Source organism: Zonotrichia leucophrys, chromosome 17, assembly GCF_028769735.1.
Source record: "Zonotrichia leucophrys gambelii isolate GWCS_2022_RI chromosome 17, RI_Zleu_2.0, whole genome shotgun sequence".
NCBI classification, from domain to species: Eukaryota; Metazoa; Chordata; class Aves; order Passeriformes; family Passerellidae; genus Zonotrichia; species Zonotrichia leucophrys.
Window position 1 is genome coordinate 5625400 of NC_088186.1, and position 14241 is coordinate 5639640.

Here is a 14241-nt window from a genome sequence, read left to right on the forward strand (position 1 = left end):
TTATACCCCAGAGAGCACGCGGAAAAGGTGATGATCAAGAAAAAGCCTTAAAAGTTTCAATTTTTAGTCCAGGAGAGGGAGGAAGGACATAAGGGTAAATCTGTTTCCCGCAGGAAGCAAGTGGTGTGTACCAGGCACCTGCGATCTCCCCTCACTGCGATCTCCACATCACCCGTCAAAGATTGTGTTTGGGACTAAAGATTTGAGTTTGGGACTAAAAAACTTGATTATTTTGAAAAAGACTCTTAGAAATGGTAACATCAAGTAACAGTTAAATGTATTTTAATTCCTTCAAACAGAAGGATAGCTTGAAGGTACAGCAGAGAAATTATTTCATTGATTTCATTCTCTTTAAAAAAACAAAAAACAAACCAAAACAAAAAACAACATGGCTTCAAAATTCAGGAACAGTATCCAATAAACAAAGAACTATCCTTATGCACCTGGTTTAGTGTGGTACAAAGAGCTTACAGATTCAAATGAATATCATAAATGACTGAGAAATCGATTCAGATAATGCTTGTTTACAGGGACAGAAACTATGTTGACAAGTATGAATAAGTACACAGATAATCTCTTTAAAAACCCCAAACCTTCCTGGCTGTATTTACACACTCAGCTGTATTTGTTTCCTTTGGCACGAGAAATTACAGACAAAAGATTCCATTTTATAGCAATTAAATTTAAAAATAACCTTTGAGATAGTTAGGCCATATAGCCCCAGCACAGCAGCTTCATTAAATTGCTGCCAACCCTTATATTCTAGCCCTGGAAATTCAAGCCAAAAAACCTGAAGTCATTTACCACCTGTGACAAATTTCACATGGTGGGATTAACTGTATGTGAGGAACTCAAGCAGCAGGGAATTAATGATATTTGATAAGAACGAATCTCCCATTATTATCCAATGTAGATGTCTTTTAAAAAGCTCTTTATACACATATAAAATAAATCCAGTAAAAAATGGACACCCATTACATATATTCAGCCAAATTAGACATTAAGTGAACAGTCAGAGCACACGATGGCCAGCTGTAGTATTTCTTGAGCATTGCAGAAAAATGTGTTAATCCCTAATCATTTCCATGCTAGGAAAAAAAAAAATTAAAATAACACTTAACTAATATGGTTTATTCTTTTACCAGTTTACTCTTTAGCCGTTGCCAGGAGTAAACCCTCAAGTTTCACAGCAAATTCAGTATTATCAGTACAGTAGCAAGAGTATTTTGGCACCCTGTAAAATCCTAAAGAATGCGCAAGAAAAAATCTCTTAAGTAGCATTTAATTATCCAGACTTCTCATTTCTTGTTCCTGCTATTTGACTTTACAGAGCCTGAAGCTTTGATTACTTTCAAAACAGTTTTTGTAAGTTTTCTGCTAGTAACCAACAGGGATGGAACAACAATGGCACAATATTTTTCCTAAAGCATTCAAGACTAGCAAAAGATAATTTTCCTTGAGGAACTACAATTAGGACTACATAAAAATTAAGTAATGAGGCATCATGGCAAGAAACAGCACATCGACCCTCTACCACAACAGGAAGCTAATTTCAAACTTACAACAAAAAGGAATCAAATTAAAAACCACTAAAATTTATAGGACTTCATGGGTTTTGTTCCTTCTCTCTCTAGATGGTAAGAAACCATTACTGATCAACGTTGTACTTGGCTCTGCAAAGCAGGATGAGGGCAGAAGCTTTTGTTGAGATGGAATAAAGTACATGGTTGTCTTATTTTTGCATTGATCACATGAGACTGGACGTTGCATTGTCTCTGATAACTGGATTGAATCCAAGCTGGACCACACACTTACAGAATGTTTTCCCTCACACGTTATTTGTGCACGTCTCAACCAGACATTGATCTTGTTCTGCCAAGTGTATTCTTAAGCATCAAAAAAAGCTGAATTTGACTACAGCAAATTCTGTGAGGAAAAGGAATCAGAGAATATAACAAGTCTTCCCAGAAGACAGTCTTTTCTACACATCCAAAGAGCTGTTTGAATTTCAGATGAGCTGATAGAACATTTTTTCTTAAATATTTCAAAAGCAAAGCATGTTAAAACAAATTCCATTACATTTTGTGGAATACCAGTTCCAACACCCTCTTATGTGAAATTCTTACAAGTTTCTCAAATGCAGTCTCTTAAAATGAGAGTACAGTGTATCTAAAGCACATATACATGCTGCTACCAAGGAAAAAAAAGCAGTGAAGTAGCAACTTTTTATACATGAACTTTACTAAGAATCTTGCTCTTTGAAATAGCCCCCAAATTAGCTTGCAATTAAGATTTGTTTTCAACTGAAAAGACTTACAAAACCACCCAAATATTTTTAAAACCACCCCTTGGTCTTTTTATTCTGAGCTTGCATGGTATTTTCATGCAAACTGATGTACTGGAGATACAGTACTGCAAATTACTACAAATTCTACAAATCGAGTGACTTTCCTTTTTGCAAAACATGAACAAATACCTGTGTCTTCACACACAGCACATGACCCTACAGGAACTCAAGAGTCAGTGTGCAGTAGGAACTGCCACAGGAAACACTTTACAGGTACTGAAATAGAGGGAACTACATGAACTGGTTCAGTCCACACAACCACAAGGCTGCACTGCACTACAGAAATACTGACAAATGCCCCCAAAAATGCCAAGAAACTACAGCAAGTTCTAAATAGGATATAAAAGCTGTTTCTTTCAGTGAAGACCAACCAGTCCCTTTGTGTACACATTTAGTTTTATTGTAACAAAGCAACTTGTACACTTTAACGTTTAAAACTGAGCATCTTTCTTTCCTTTCCAGTGAAAACAAAAAAAAAAAAAAACCAAAAAGAAAAAAAGGAAAAAAACCACCAAAAAAAAAACCAAAACAAAAAAAAATTAAAAATAAACAAGAACAAAATTACAATAGAGAATGTCAATTCCAAATAAGATCCTACAGGTTCTGCTGATTCTCCATCAAGTGGCAGGGCTCAAAGTCATCATTAGGAGAAGATTTTATTTTAAAAGTGTCATCTTAAACTGCAAGGATGTTTGTTAAACATCACAATTAAACATGCCAAAGGAGAAGAAGCCATGTTGTCAAAATGCCCACTTAACCCACCCAAACTTCTGAAACCCACCCCGGCTGACCTTCTATAACCCCATTTTTATTTTTATTTTTTTGTCGTTTTTTCTTTTTTTTTAAACAAGAGAAAGTAGACAGATACATGTTGGTAAATGCTAACTGTCCATATTCACATAGAGACACAGTGTAATCTCTGAGCCCAATATACAGAGAAAGAAGGAAAAAAGCTAGATTCTATGCACTACTACACAGGGGCCTAGCACTCTTCAGCTTCCAGCAGAGTGAAGGGAGCAGAAGGTTTTCTTTTTTCCCACAGAACATGGTGTGTTGAATTCATAAAGTTTTTGTTTTGAGACAGAAAGGGATAAAAATGAACTTGAAACAGAAACTGGTAGATTCTTTTCCACTGTATTCTGCTCAAGATATTTCCCCAAAAGAAATCGTGAACCATGGTGTAGAGGAGAGAAAAAGAGACCTCAAGAGAACAAGGCGACTGAGCACGAGAAAAAAAAGACAGCAACTTGCTCCCAGGGACTGGAGAAAAATTAAAAAGGTAAAAAGGGGGTTTGGAATCCATCAGTGTTCAATTAGTCATCTTCTCCTTCATCCTCCTGTTGAAAGATAAGCAAGAATTAAATAAATCTAATCACTAAACTTCAGATAGCAAATGCAGTGACCAGAACTTTTTACAGTGCTACTCATGGTGCTCTGTGATCATCTCTTCCCTCACTATAGGATGGTAACACCTGCCCTGGGTGCCCAACTACTGAGCACACAGAAATCACTCACTCCCTGGGTGTCCCAGGAAAACACATCAGAGGTTTGAGAAACTGTGACTTAGAATCACTACAAGCACTGACACAAGTTTAACATGTGGAAAACGAAGGGGTCATCTTTTCCCCCTCACTAAAACTCATAAAAACCAAAATGCTGCACCTTTCACATGCCAAATTCTAGGTTATAGAACAGAGCCCAGCACAGCCCTCCTCTCACTGCACAGGGTTTGTGCTGCTGGAAGTCAGACACACCACACCCAGTTTCAAAAAACAAAGACATTCTAAACTAATTCCCAACACCCTGGATGCTGAACCTGAAATCCCACTTACTACTAAAGCAAAGATTCAATTCCTGAACCCAACAGAAAGCGTTAGCTAGGCTGGCCATAAGCAGAAATGAACCAAGTGGGAAGGATGACTGGATGCATCAACAAAAGCCATTTATATGTAAAGCATTGCTAGAATGCTCAGTAATGAAGAAGGAATTTTGTCACATTCACATCCTAGTTCTCCTAGAGCACTTCCCTTACAGATTTACTGAAACTATGTATTCCACTGTCTCTCATATACACAAACATAGTTATTGCTACCTGAAACCACTCAAGTTAATGCAGTCACAGTTCTCACACCTTGGGGTGCAGAAAAGAGCCAGGTCAGCTTTGCCACAATTGGTATTCTTACAAGATCCCTCTCAAACAGCACATGAATGGCATGAAGGGCAAGATTACTCACCTCTCCTTCCTCTCCCTCATCATCATCTTCATCCTCCTCTCCCTCATCTTCATCTCCTTCTTCATCAATATCCTCTAATCCTTCCTCCTCTTCATCATCATCGTCATCCTCCTCTCCCTCCCCTTCTTCATCATCCATATCAGGAACCTTAAAGACACATTTGCAACATCAATTCAGTGATGAAATTCCCTTTTTCCCAGAGCTGCTGTGGGTGCAATGCCCTGCTCAGGGCTGTACCTACCAAGTAGTACTGTAGAGGGTTTGGCCAGATGTCATCCTTGATGACTTCTCCTAGCTCATCAGCCCCTGCATCAGAGTGGTCAGTGAACCAGGTGAAGAAGCTTTCTGGCTCTTCATGCTGCCTCTTCCTACTGGCTTTGTTCTGTGTCTGGCTTGAACGTTTTGTCAGGTCCTGAAAAGAAAGTTAAGAAGTTCCCTAAAGCTGTCTTTTTATGTTTTTTTTTTTTTTTCCTATAAGCACTATTTAAAAAATGCACTTGTCTAAACAACCCTAAGAAGTCACTTTCCCCTCCCTCTTCAAGGGTAAATCTGAAGCCCAAACAACTGACAGAAGATATTGCATTTCTCATAAACATGAGAGAACAGTAAACCCACTGGTTTCTTTCAATGGCCTCCACTGGAACACTGAAACTCACATAATCTCACATTTCATTTACGTTTCCCTATCTCAGGGAAACACAAGAATGACAAGTATTTAATGACACACTGAACTTACAAGGTCTCACAATGACTAAATGCCATTTAGAGTAGTTGTAATTTCAACAACTACTACATACAGCCAATTCAAGAAAGTCTCCACACCTCTAAGCTCTTTTAGCATTTGGATATAAAGACCTGCCTAGGCCTTTTTGCCTAAGATTTCCCATTCTGAAATCTTCAGGCCACTCTCTGTAGTAAGTGCAAAAAATCTCCACAAAAATCTGCTAAAGCACATGGTCACAAAACACATGTAAGGTCTGTATCTATCACCTTACCCTAGGAAAGAAGTAGTAAGTAGTAAGTTTGTAACAATCTTTTTGTTAAGCCTGAAATTAAATAAATTATTTCTTTGACCATATGGTTACACCACACTTCCAGTGATTTTTCTCCTGACAGAACAACAACATTTACAGGTTAGACTGTTTAAGAAGAACAAAGCAGAATTCACACTGATTTTGTGCAGCATTGCAAAGATCACACAACTGGTCTGTACAGGAATGCAATTTCTGGTACAAGAAGAAATGTTCTAGTTCTCAATACGAAAACCATCAAATTTTCTCCTTGGTCTGAGAGTGACAAAACAAGCTGCAATTTAACTGCAAGCCTCAGCTCTACTTTTAAAAACTCAGTTCAAAATCTTCAGGATAACACTAAAGAACTTCTACAGAAATAAACTGCAGTAAATTAATGATTCTTGAACACTGCCTGGGTGACAGGTATGCCCACATTATTATGGCTGTAAATTCTACAAAAGGTGTGGCATCTGAAAACGAAGTCAAAGAAATAGAGAAAAATATAAAACAAGATCACACATTGATATCTTACGCTCCTAAACCTGTTGTCCTTGGAATTCTTAATTTAATAGTTATTTTAAGTAAACTACACAACACAGTCTAGAGATCCTGGCCAAGGAAGAGACAAGCTAATGCACTTAGTAATGTTTTCACTTGGTCACACTTGTACTCTCCCAGATGCAATCCTTACCTTTCCAGATTTCCATTTGATCTCAGTCGATTTTGAAGATGGGTCTCCACTTTCATTGAGGTGAAACTCTTTGGAGAGAACTTTATTTTCAAAGTAGGGATTCTCATCAAAATACTGCAGAGTGGAAAGCAAAGAGTAAGAACTCACAGAATGGAAACACACATAACAAGTCATACAGGTAACTGTGGAGATTTAAGTTATAAACTACAACCCAACATGCAATTACATTAAAAAAAAACAACAGCAAAATCACAAATGAATGAACCATTTAAAGTACTTACAAAATCTATTCTGTAACCTGATTTGATGTCTTCAAATTCTGTCACCTCAACTCTGGTCAAGTAATGCAGTGCTTCCTCATCTTCTTCTCCCAGCAGTGCAGATACTGAGAGAGAAAGAGGAATCCCACATTAACAAAGGCATGAAACAGGCAGGCAAAGCACAGAAACTGACAGCCAGGAAGATCTAAAAAGCAACACATCTGTCCAAACCAACTCCTCATGGCTCCTTCTTTTCAAGTTACCAGCCAACAGCCTACCCACACATACCCACCCTTCCCTCTCAAACAGATTTTCATACATGTAGTTTGCCCAATCTAAGCAGTCTACAAACTTGTTTTGTACAAAGTTTATTGTCAGGAGTCCCAAGGAGCTCACTTCCCAGTAAAAAACACCTAAACAATCTGAGAGAATTTTGGTTTGTTTGTTTGTTTTGCTCTAAGTTTCCAATGAACTGAATAAAGTGAGAAACTTGCAATTTAAAGTGCAGAAAGAAATTTTAGGATTTAAGTATTTAGTAAACAAGATGTTCTTTTGGCCAACAAGGCCAAGAAAGAAAAAGCTTAAAAAATTAAATCTAGGACAGAGGAAAAGTGTTGTATGCTTAGTAACAACTCCACAAGACCATCAGAGATTTAAGGCACTCACATAACAAACAAGCAAACACTGAATTTACAGGGGGGGAAAAAGAGGGCTGTTAAGAATGTACCTTGTGGGTGGTTGACAAATGTTGTTACCCAGAAATTCGGGATTTTGGCGATCAATTCTGACCTCTTCTGGAAGAATGGTTGGCGGAGTTTGTTGTATTTCTGTTCTACTTTCAAAATTTCCTCACTGGCTTGTTCATTCAGTCTGTAGGAGAAAGAGCCATGTTAACCACAGGGAGAGAACTGGGATTTAAGGACACATCAGAGCAGTTAACTAAAAGTTTGATAAAACCAGTCTGCCATATTCTGCACATGAAGTGTCCCAAAAACCCCAGAAGCTCAGAGCTGTAACAACTGTTAAAAAAACACTCTGCCAGAAGCAATCTCACTGGTCTGAATGGAACCTTCTAAACACAAAGCAGTGTTTTATCTTGAACATTTTGCCTGCATAAAACGTGCAGAAGGGTAACACAGCCCTATCACCTGCCCCCCAAAACTTTTAGAATGGCAAGGAAGCTACAGCAAAGAAATTCTGCACCTTGTGCAAGTAAAACCTGAAGACTTTAAACTGAGCTGTTAAAAAGGCAAAGCCCTCACACTGCAACAGCTTCACACATTCCCAGCCCCAACAGCCACCTGCAGGACACCAGGCATGGAGAGAACATGCAGGCAGGGACTGACACAGAACCCACAGCCCCAAGAGTTTTGGCATATAAAATTAACACCTCAGAGACATTTCCTGCATATTACTGCATAAGCACATGAATATTATAATAAAAATGTATAATAAAAGCTGACTTTTCAGCCAAGTGTTTCGTTCTGCTTGCTAACAGGGAAATACTTCAGCCAAACAGCTTACACATTAACTTGAGAAGCCAGGGTGAAATACACTTCTATTATCAAAAATACCACAATTAATTAAAAATTTTAAACTCAAGTTCTACCTCTTTAATTATACACAATTAAGCAAGAAACCAGGACACTTCTTTGTTATTTTAATGTCTCTAATCAAGTCAGAACACAGGTATATCTTGGCAGAGTTCAAAGACAGTGAGCACTACTGAGCGCTCACTTTACTCAACACTTTCACTTTTGTCAGCTACATTTCGATTTCTGCTAAAACATTTTAAAAGTTAGATAACGTTTACCTGTCTATTTCATTCTGTACTTCATCAATGTGTTCAATTGCTTCCTGTTGCTCTTTTTCTGAAAAACAGATGAAAATGTGTCAATATCCCTTCATTCACAAGCCTGACAAATCACCTGAGGTTTCTCTTTGAGAAACTCTCTAGTGACCTACTGTAGAAGTTCTCGGGTGTTTCTATTAAATGTCACAAGAGTTACAAGGCCTGAAAGCACCAGCTTTACAGGGCGTGCTGCAGCTGAAGTGCAGCAAGTTTGATAAAAAAGCCCTTAAACTGAGTTCACCCTTAGAAACCACAGCTCACATCCCGCTACACTGTTTTACAAGCCAACTTAAATTACAAGCCAATAATATTTTAATTAAAAAGTTGTAAGCCACATTTGCTACGACCAACACATCTGAAGAAACGTAAAGCAATTTACAGAGCGCTGGAATATCAATAGAAATAGCCTATCTGGCTACATATCACCTTCCAAAAACCGAAAAGAACGTTCAAAAATCCGGTTACAAATGAAAGAGCCGCGAAAGCCGCCGTTTGGCTGGAATTTTCTGAAGGGCACTTCCCCTGGACCAAGTTTGGCCGAGGCCGGGCTTACGGAGCGCTGTTTACCCACCGCGCGGGAGATGAATGAGCGGCAGCGGGAAGCGGCCGGAGCGGAGCAGCGCCCGGTGCGCGTCCCGCCCGGCCCGGCCCGCGCTCGGGGACAGCTCAGCCTCTCCCGGCGCGGGGGACGCACGTGGGGAAGGCGCCGCGGCCGGGGGCAACCCCGACCTTTAAAAGCCGAGATCGCACGTGGGGCCGGCGCGGGCGGCCCCGGCACCGCGTGTCTCCGCCGCTCCATCCCCGCGCGGCCCGGCAGCACCACGCGGCCGCGGCCGGCGCGGGAGGCGGCGGCGCATCATGGCGGCGGCGGCGGAGCACAATGAGGCTCCGCGGATGCTGCTCCGGGAGGGGCGGCGGGGGGGTCCCGCTGCACCGCCGAGCCGCAGCGCCCCCCGCCCGGCCCCGCGGGGAGGGAAGCCGGGCCGGCAGCGCAGACAAAAGGGCGCTAACATGGCCTCCTCCCGCCGCCGCCGGGCCTGCACATCCGCCCGGCCGGGCCCGCGCTCCGCCCGCCCCCGGCGCGGCCGCGGCCCGTGCGGCGGGGGAAAATGGCGGTCGGCGCGAGGCGGAGGCCGCGCCGGCTGCCGCCATTCCCGTCCCGCCCCCGGCGCGGCCTCACCTGAGGTCTCGTCGGCCCCATCGTGGTTGGAGTTCAGCTCCTTCTTACTGACTTTGGCCGCCGGCGCCGACATGTTGGTGGCTGCGGAGCGCGGAGGGCGGGAGGGAGGGGGGGGGCTGCAACGGGGCTGCGCGGGGGGGGGGGCCGGGCACTGACTCCTCCTGCTGGTGCTGCTGCTGCTGCCGTCGCCACTCAGGTCCCTCCGCCGCCGGGGCGCTCCCGCCTCCTCCGCGCGGTCCTGCCGGATACCGGGGCAGCAACGGCGCCTCTCACTCCCCTCGCGCTCCCTCGCCCAGAGCCGCCACCGCCACCTCCTCCTCTGCTGCTGGCGAGGGGCGGGCACGCGGCGCGCATGCGCGGCCCCCCCCTCCGCCCGGCCGGGCCACGGCGGCCGTACCGCGCGTGCGCACCGAGCCCCCCGCCCCGGGCGCGCTGTGCCGCGGGCGGTACGATGCGCAGGCGCACTGCTCTCCGCACACACACACACGCCGGGGAGGTCCCGCGTGCGCAGCCGTGGAGAGGCCGCGCCCCCCGACCGCCCCGAGCTGGGCGCTCATTGGTCGGAGAGCGTTGGGGGGGCGTGGCCGCGGCGCGGAGACACAGAGGACGGCGCGCGCGGGAGGGCGGGGGTGCGCGCGGGGTGTGTAGGAGAATTGGCGGCGCATGCGCGCGCTGCACGTGCCCGCGCGCCCTCGCTATGGCGGGGGGCGCGAGGGCCCGTGAGGTCCGCCCCGTCCCCTCACGGCCCGCGGGGTCACCGAGCCCTTGGTGCGGCCGGGATGGGGCCCGGCCCCTCCCCCGACTGGGGGACATCGCGGAGCAGGAATGGATTTCGGGACCCCCGACCCCCAAAGGGTGCTCAGAATGCTGCGGTCCCGCTCCGTGAGGTGTTCCCTTGGTTGTGGGCTCAGCGCTTCCCTCCGGCAGGGAGGTCTCGTTTCCAGCCTGCCCCGCTCTGGGGATGTGGCATCCCCGTCTCCCTGCGCTGCCTGCCTTACCTGGGACATGGCACAAAGCAGTCATGGAATCGCCAAGGCTGGAACAGACCTTTAAGAACATCATGTCCAATGTTCACCCAGTACAACCACTGTAACTCCCATACCATTAAAGCACATCACCCAGATCCAGACACCTGAACACCTCTAGGGATGGAGACTCCACCTATCCCAAAGCATGGTCACCCTAGCAGGGAAAAATCTCTCTCAAATACCTCATCAGAATCTCCCATCTCAGCTTAAGGCCTCTCTCACTGCAGGCAAGGCAGAATTAACTGGCCCCCACCCCTCCTTTCAGGTGGTTGTGAGAGCAATGAGGTGCCCTGAGCCTCCTCGAGACTAAACAAACCCATATAAATAACTTGGGACACTCTGTGTTGAAGGCACAGAGCCCTGTCAGTCACATCCAGCTCAGTTACTGGGGAGCTCAACTCCAGAAGGTCACAGAGCTGCCTGCCAGCACACCTGCCACTGCACCGAGAGCAGGCAGACTTTAAATAACCCTTTTTGTCCCTTTCCTGTCCACCTGTCATGGAAGGGCTCAGTGCAGCTCCACAGCTACAGCTCGCCTGTGTTTGCTCTTAAAGGAATAGCCAAGTCACTCTTTTCTATCAAAAGCAACAGCATATCATTCACAGATGAGTGTTAGGATATAGGCTGGGTTAAGAAACAAGTACAGTTGTGATGAAGTAGGAATTTTCTGTGTGTATTTGCTTCCCCAGTCATACAACATTAGCACAGTCTTCCTGCTTGTTTCCTGTTTTGCCTCTTCACGTTGTTCTTTTACTGGACCTACTCAATGAGGCCAAATTAGTTCCTGTCTCCTCAGAAGTCCTGACTATACTTTTCTGAATCCTGCTCCCACCTGTTGCTTCCAAATCCCCATTGTTTTCTCCTTTTGTATTCCCAGCTGTCACATCCCACCAGCTATGTCCTCGCTTCCACTGCCACCCACAAGGGCTGTGGCATCTGCAGGGTTTGTGTTGTGCTTCCCTGTGCAAACAGCAGGAGAGAGGAGCTGCCATCCCTTACTTCTCTGGTTTCACATCCAGTAATTGTATCCACTGGGCATAAAAGGTGAGCAAAGCATCACAACTTTATAAATGCAAGATTATGAAGTCCTCCCCAAGGGGAGGATGTCTCAAGGCCTTTCTGAAGCCCATCACAGCAAGATGACTCTTTCTTTATTCTGTCTGCATCTCCCAAGATTGATTAATATGGATATCTTCCAATTCAGACAAGGTAAACTCGTGTGTGCAGCTTGATTTTCTTCCTTCTGTTTAGTTTGGGTCTCTTGACTATACAGTTGTACCTGCTGTGGTTTTTTTCCTCTTTTTTCACCTGTAATTTACTATATTGTCTTTCTCTAAATTAGTCTTTGAAGGTCTATAATTTGAAATACAGGTGGCAAGTTTGAAAACTAATTCCAAGCAGGAACAATGGCACCTGTCAGTTCCCTACTAGAACCCCTTGTTTAGTCTATAAATTACCAGGTATTTCTGAAGTACACAATTGTAGTAATACTCTGATGTATCTAAAACCAAGTAATCATGAATTTTAACTGTTGTACTGTTAAAAAACATTTCCAAGATCTGTTTTTACTACCTTAAAATTGGCTATTATCAACAAAAAAAGGTATATTGATTATATATAAAAAGAATATGAATACATCTAAATATTAAAATAATATTAATTTAATATCCCTGAAACAGTAACAAAGTAACCCCCAAAAATGTAGAGGGTTTCTTGATAAATACTCAGTTACCTTCCTTCAAGTCTTTCTAATATTTTCATGACCTGTAGCTAACCTCTAAGGCAGTTTTAGTCCTTGAATAACTGTTAATGGTTTAAATGTACAGTGATAATTGCACATTCTCCTCAAGAATTGACTAAACAGACTCAATTTCCTTTCTTTGTAAAGGAAATTTCATATTTGCTCCCTAAAGTTCAGATCTCCAGTATTTCTCTCATTGGTTAGATAGGTTACTACAAGACAGAGGCATAATTGGTAATCATGTGTACTTTCTGGACTGTCAAGTCACCTGTAATTGTAAACTTGAACACCAATTTGGCACATGAAATCAGAAAATGTGCTAAAATCCTCTCTAATATAATGCAGTGATGTGTGAAAAAAGAGGAGTGAGTCTCCCCCTAAGTATTTCTGCAAGACAAAATGGGTATATATACAATCATGCAACTAAGTCAATATAATTAATAGCAACTCATGGTTTCACAGCCCTCCATCCCAAAGAACTGGAAATTACTGTAGAGAAATACAAAACAAGGATCATTTTAGCACCACTGAAACTGTTTAACCACTGTCCCTCTATGCTGGGAGCCTGGTTTTCCACAGAGAGTTTGCAGGCTCGGGCTCTGTATTAAGAACAAAGATTTCCCCTTGGAGTGCAAGACAAGTTTTTAGAGCATATGAAAGCTTTCAAGTTCCTGAGTACACCTGTGAGTTGAAGGCACATTTCAAGAACACACAAGCTTGTACTTGATGGCAAAGCCTGACTGGCACTTCAGGGCTGCTTTGCTGTGTGTGATCAGTCTGACAGCCCCCCCAGCTCTGCACACACAGCTTGGCACACACAAATACCAGCTCCAACTGTTTGTTCATCTCCACTAGGCACAGACCTTCCCAGTCAAGCATTCATGTTAGAACTGAAGGGTGAGATAATGACAGAGGAATCTTCCACATGTCCTCACAGTTGTTGCAGTTTAAACCTTTGGATGAAAATATTTTGGGGCTGATAATTGCCTTGAAGCAGGACAGCAGTTCAGTAACACAGACAACAGGCAGTGACTAATAATGTCACTGAATAAATACAGTAATCTTATTTGTATTCGTTTTTATTTTTATGAAATATCCATTAGACATTGCTAAACCTGACTTTTATTTTTTCTACACCAACATCTCTAACTTACCAGAGCACCTGCTTGTAATTCCATGAAGAGATGGATGGTTACATAATACCTGTGCTTGTTCCCAGACACTAGAGGCAAAGAGGCAGTCAAAATACTCTTTAAAATATTAAATTGAAAGTCAATGGAACCTTAGACGTTTCTGAACATGAGGCATAAGCTTTCCAGACATGTTGAGGACGAGATAAAACTGTACCTTGTGCTTCTGCAAGGAGATATAGAGAAGATCCTCTCCATCTTCTCCACTCATAGGGAAATTAAAAGGGAGACAACATTTCTACAGAGTCAATGTATAAATTTTTGCTTTCCAGGATTTTAACTCTGGCCAATTCTTAAAACTCTTATTTACCATCTCCTCAGTCCTACAGCAGGAAAATTCATGCTGAATCTTAGGCAAAGTTGACTATCAATTCTAGATTTGGTCCCTTGGGAATAGGACTAGAGGCAAAGATTTTACACTCAGTGTATTTCATCCATTGTCTTGTTACCAAGTGGCAGCAGTTTTTGTGGGAATCATTAAAAACTCCCCTTGTTATGTAGAGCACTATTGATATTTGAACTCTCAGGGGGAGTAACCTCTGTCTCTATCCAAAAAGTATCAGATAAAAATAAACACACACAACATTGCTCAGCAAAGAACAAGTGCATTAATTACAATTCATTAGTCTGAGTTACTCAAACATTAGTGGTGTGTATTGAGTCCCGTGTAGGAGTATGGTGACAGGAAAGGTGAGACAAAAGACA

The 14241-nt window shown here is 43.3% G+C and overlaps 1 protein-coding gene across 1 annotated transcript; it reads right to left on the reverse strand.

Annotated features, from left to right (window-relative positions):
* Positions 1 to 260: 260 nt before the first annotated feature.
* SET (SET nuclear proto-oncogene) lies at positions 261 to 9935 on the reverse strand. The gene is made up of 8 exons (XM_064727834.1): positions 9578 to 9935; positions 8359 to 8416; positions 7273 to 7415; positions 6567 to 6670; positions 6286 to 6399; positions 4823 to 4993; positions 4582 to 4728; positions 261 to 3684 (listed from the first exon to the last, which is right to left on the reverse strand). The coding sequence occupies exons 1-8, from the start codon at positions 9648 to 9650 to the stop codon at positions 3661 to 3663; spliced, it is 834 nt and encodes a 277-aa protein (XP_064583904.1). The 5' UTR covers positions 9651 to 9935; the 3' UTR covers positions 261 to 3660.
* Between the last annotated feature and the right edge of the window lie 4306 nt (positions 9936 to 14241).

Bases quoted from the DNA above. Each gene is read 5' to 3' on its own strand.
- SET (XM_064727834.1), bottom strand. From the start codon at position 9,650: ATGTCGGCGCCGGCGGCCAAAGTCAGTAAGAAGGAGCTGAACTCCAAC. The intron at 6,400-6,566 runs GTAAGTACTTTA...TCCACTCTGCAG, and splicing joins CAGGTTACAGAATAGATTTT to TATTTTGATGAGAATCCCTA. The intron at 3,685-4,581 runs GTGAGTAATCTT...ATCTTTCAACAG, and splicing joins ATGAGGGAGAGGAAGGAGAG to GAGGATGAAGGAGAAGATGA.